This window comes from Helobdella robusta (genome assembly GCF_000326865.2).
Source record: "Helobdella robusta unplaced genomic scaffold HELROscaffold_6, whole genome shotgun sequence".
Lineage (NCBI taxonomy): Eukaryota > Metazoa > Annelida > Clitellata > Rhynchobdellida > Glossiphoniidae > Helobdella > Helobdella robusta.
This window is the reverse complement of record NW_008705330.1, coordinates 5,418,315-5,420,766: the sequence shown is the minus strand read 5'-3', so window position 1 is coordinate 5,420,766 and position 2,452 is coordinate 5,418,315. Positions and strand designations below refer to the sequence as shown.

The following is a 2,452-nucleotide window of genomic DNA, read 5'->3' as shown; positions in this document are numbered from 1 at the left end:
AAACGATATTTATGTCATTAACTAATATTTTATGGTGAGAAAATTAAATAAAAATTTCTCTACAGACAAGTAGATAAAAACTTAACAACCTTAACAACGTCGCATTTATAGTTGTTTTAATTAGTTTTTACTAAGAAATCCAGAATAAATTTTTATATAGGCTTTCTTAATGATCCAATTAAATTTAAAATTAACTTTAATCTAAATTTTACTTCCTGGTATAATTAGCTTAATCATTGATAAATGCGTTGCATCCTAACTAACATGATAAAACGCGTAGACTCTGTAGTATAATTAGCTTAATCATTGATAAATGCGTTGCATCCTAACTAACATGATAAAACGCGTAGACTCTGTAGTATAAAAAGGACACTCCAAAGTTAAGACCTCGTTGTACTAAGTATCAACTTTTGAAAAGACAGGTTGGTAGTAAAAATTATTTTATCTTCGAACCGTTGTTTTGATATTTTCCATTTAGGGAAAATTTGATTTGAAAAAAATTATTTCAAAAAATTTCAGTCGTTAAAATGTGGTCTGAAATATTTCTGATGTGCGTTGGGGTTATCTGCGTGGCTTCTGAGAGTTGAGTTTACCTGGCGGAAGTAATGAATTCATTCAACTTTTTTGTTATGAAAAAAACTGAATCAGTTTAAACTTTCACACAATTAACATCTCTCTCTTTTTCTCTTTCTTTTCTCTCTCTTCCTCTCTCTCTCTCTCTCTCTCACACACACACATACACGTACCCAAATTTTCAGAAAAGGCATGGAATGTTTCATCAAATGCCTCTTTCCCGGGCTTGTATGAAATAGAAATAAATAATACTGAGTCTTGCCTGTCGTTCTGCTACTATAAGAAAGGTTGTTTCGTGGTCAACTTTGACGCCAGTGCCGTGCCTCCATGCTCGATTCAGGCCACAGACATCATCGTTGACTCTGCGCTGTTGAAATCAAAAGAAAACGTCACTAATTACATTCTTGTCAATGTTGACGCCAAACGTAAGAACAATTTCTTCAAACATTTTTTTGAAAATTTAGTTGAATAATACCTCCAAGTAATTTTTATTTTTCTTCAGCTACTGATAAATTTGTTGACACTAATGAAATGATACAATTTTTTTTCATAAATTGGACAATTTTCAATTTTTCAGTTTTGGATTTTCACTGATAGGATTGGAGCAGGCACCTTTCAACGATGTCCGATCGTGCACGGACCATTGCTTCCAAAGTAAAAATTGTTACGCCGTTGACTTTGACACCAAAACTACACCGAGCTGTTGGATCCAGACGGATCCTGCTATTGATGCCGACCCAAAAAAATTGTATCCAATGGAAACCAACACCAACTTCATTTGGAGTAAAGAATAAAGAATATTATTTTAAAGTCAATTCTTTCAGTAAATAAATTTACTGGTAATCCAACATGAGTTTTTCCCTTCTTCAAAGTGACACATATGTAATCTAAATCATTTATTGTGTTGTAAACATTGTCTACCTTATATACTTATTTCACTGTGAAGCAACTTATATTGATTATGAGAATTTGAGCTCAGAATTCAAGAATTCAAGATGGGTTTTGTTTTGTACAGATTTAGAATGATCGAATTCTCCCTTCTGACTACTGTTCTTTTAATAAATCCAAGTATTTGATTTATTGAATAAAATTTCTTAGATGCAAGATAAATAGGGCATAAAATAAAATTGATGTTAATTAAAACTAACCAAAACAATTAGAAGTCGGCTCTAAAACTCGTTTGTAAATTTGAAAGTCGGTTAAGCTTAAAATTTTTAATTTATTTTTACTCATCGACAATTTGCTCACATTTTTAAAACCACGAAAAATTTAAATATTTCATTAAAGTTTATACTGCATAAATATTTAAAATATTAATAAAATTTCTGTCCTGGTTATGACATTAAACTGACCCTCACTGCCTTGTGAGTGATGTTGGATCATCAAAATTTAAAATATGAATAAAAATAAAACTCAAATCAGAAACTGTGCTAGTTCAACTCTGAAAATGTACGTTTTAAATTATATATTTAACACATTAGTAAGAACTTTGAACAACAATATAAATCTAGATAAAATATAATGGGAATATTTTATTCTAACCACCCATTCATTAAAGCGCATTCGTAACAGCGTACAAATTGTTAGTTAAAATGAAAGATTTAATGTAGAAGACTAAATAAATAAAAAAGTGTTTCTTTTGTATAAAATAAATCGCTAAGGTGCATAAATTTCAGTCAAGGTGAATAAATAAGTGATTTTTAATTCACATTTTAAAGTTTCTACTCTACTGCTGTCCATGCAACGACTCTTCATCGTCTCTGATTTGTCAAACAACGACGGAATACATAGGAACAAGATTTTAACAGAAATCATATGAAAACATAAGTTTTCATCATTTTAATAACATTTTACTGCAACAACTGATAATAAAGTTCGA

General features: G+C 30.3%; 1 protein-coding gene across 1 annotated transcript; it reads left to right on the top strand.

The window, feature by feature from the left end:
• Nucleotides 1-527: 527 nt before the first annotated feature.
• Nucleotides 528-1,367, top strand: HELRODRAFT_164534 (hypothetical protein; the record flags this gene model as incomplete). The annotated part of the gene is made up of 3 exons (XM_009029446.1): nucleotides 528-582; nucleotides 759-998; nucleotides 1,171-1,367. The coding sequence occupies 3 exons, from the start codon at nucleotides 528-530 to the stop codon at nucleotides 1,365-1,367; spliced, it is 492 nt and encodes a 163-aa protein (XP_009027694.1).
• Nucleotides 1,368-2,452: the final 1,085 nt, after the last annotated feature.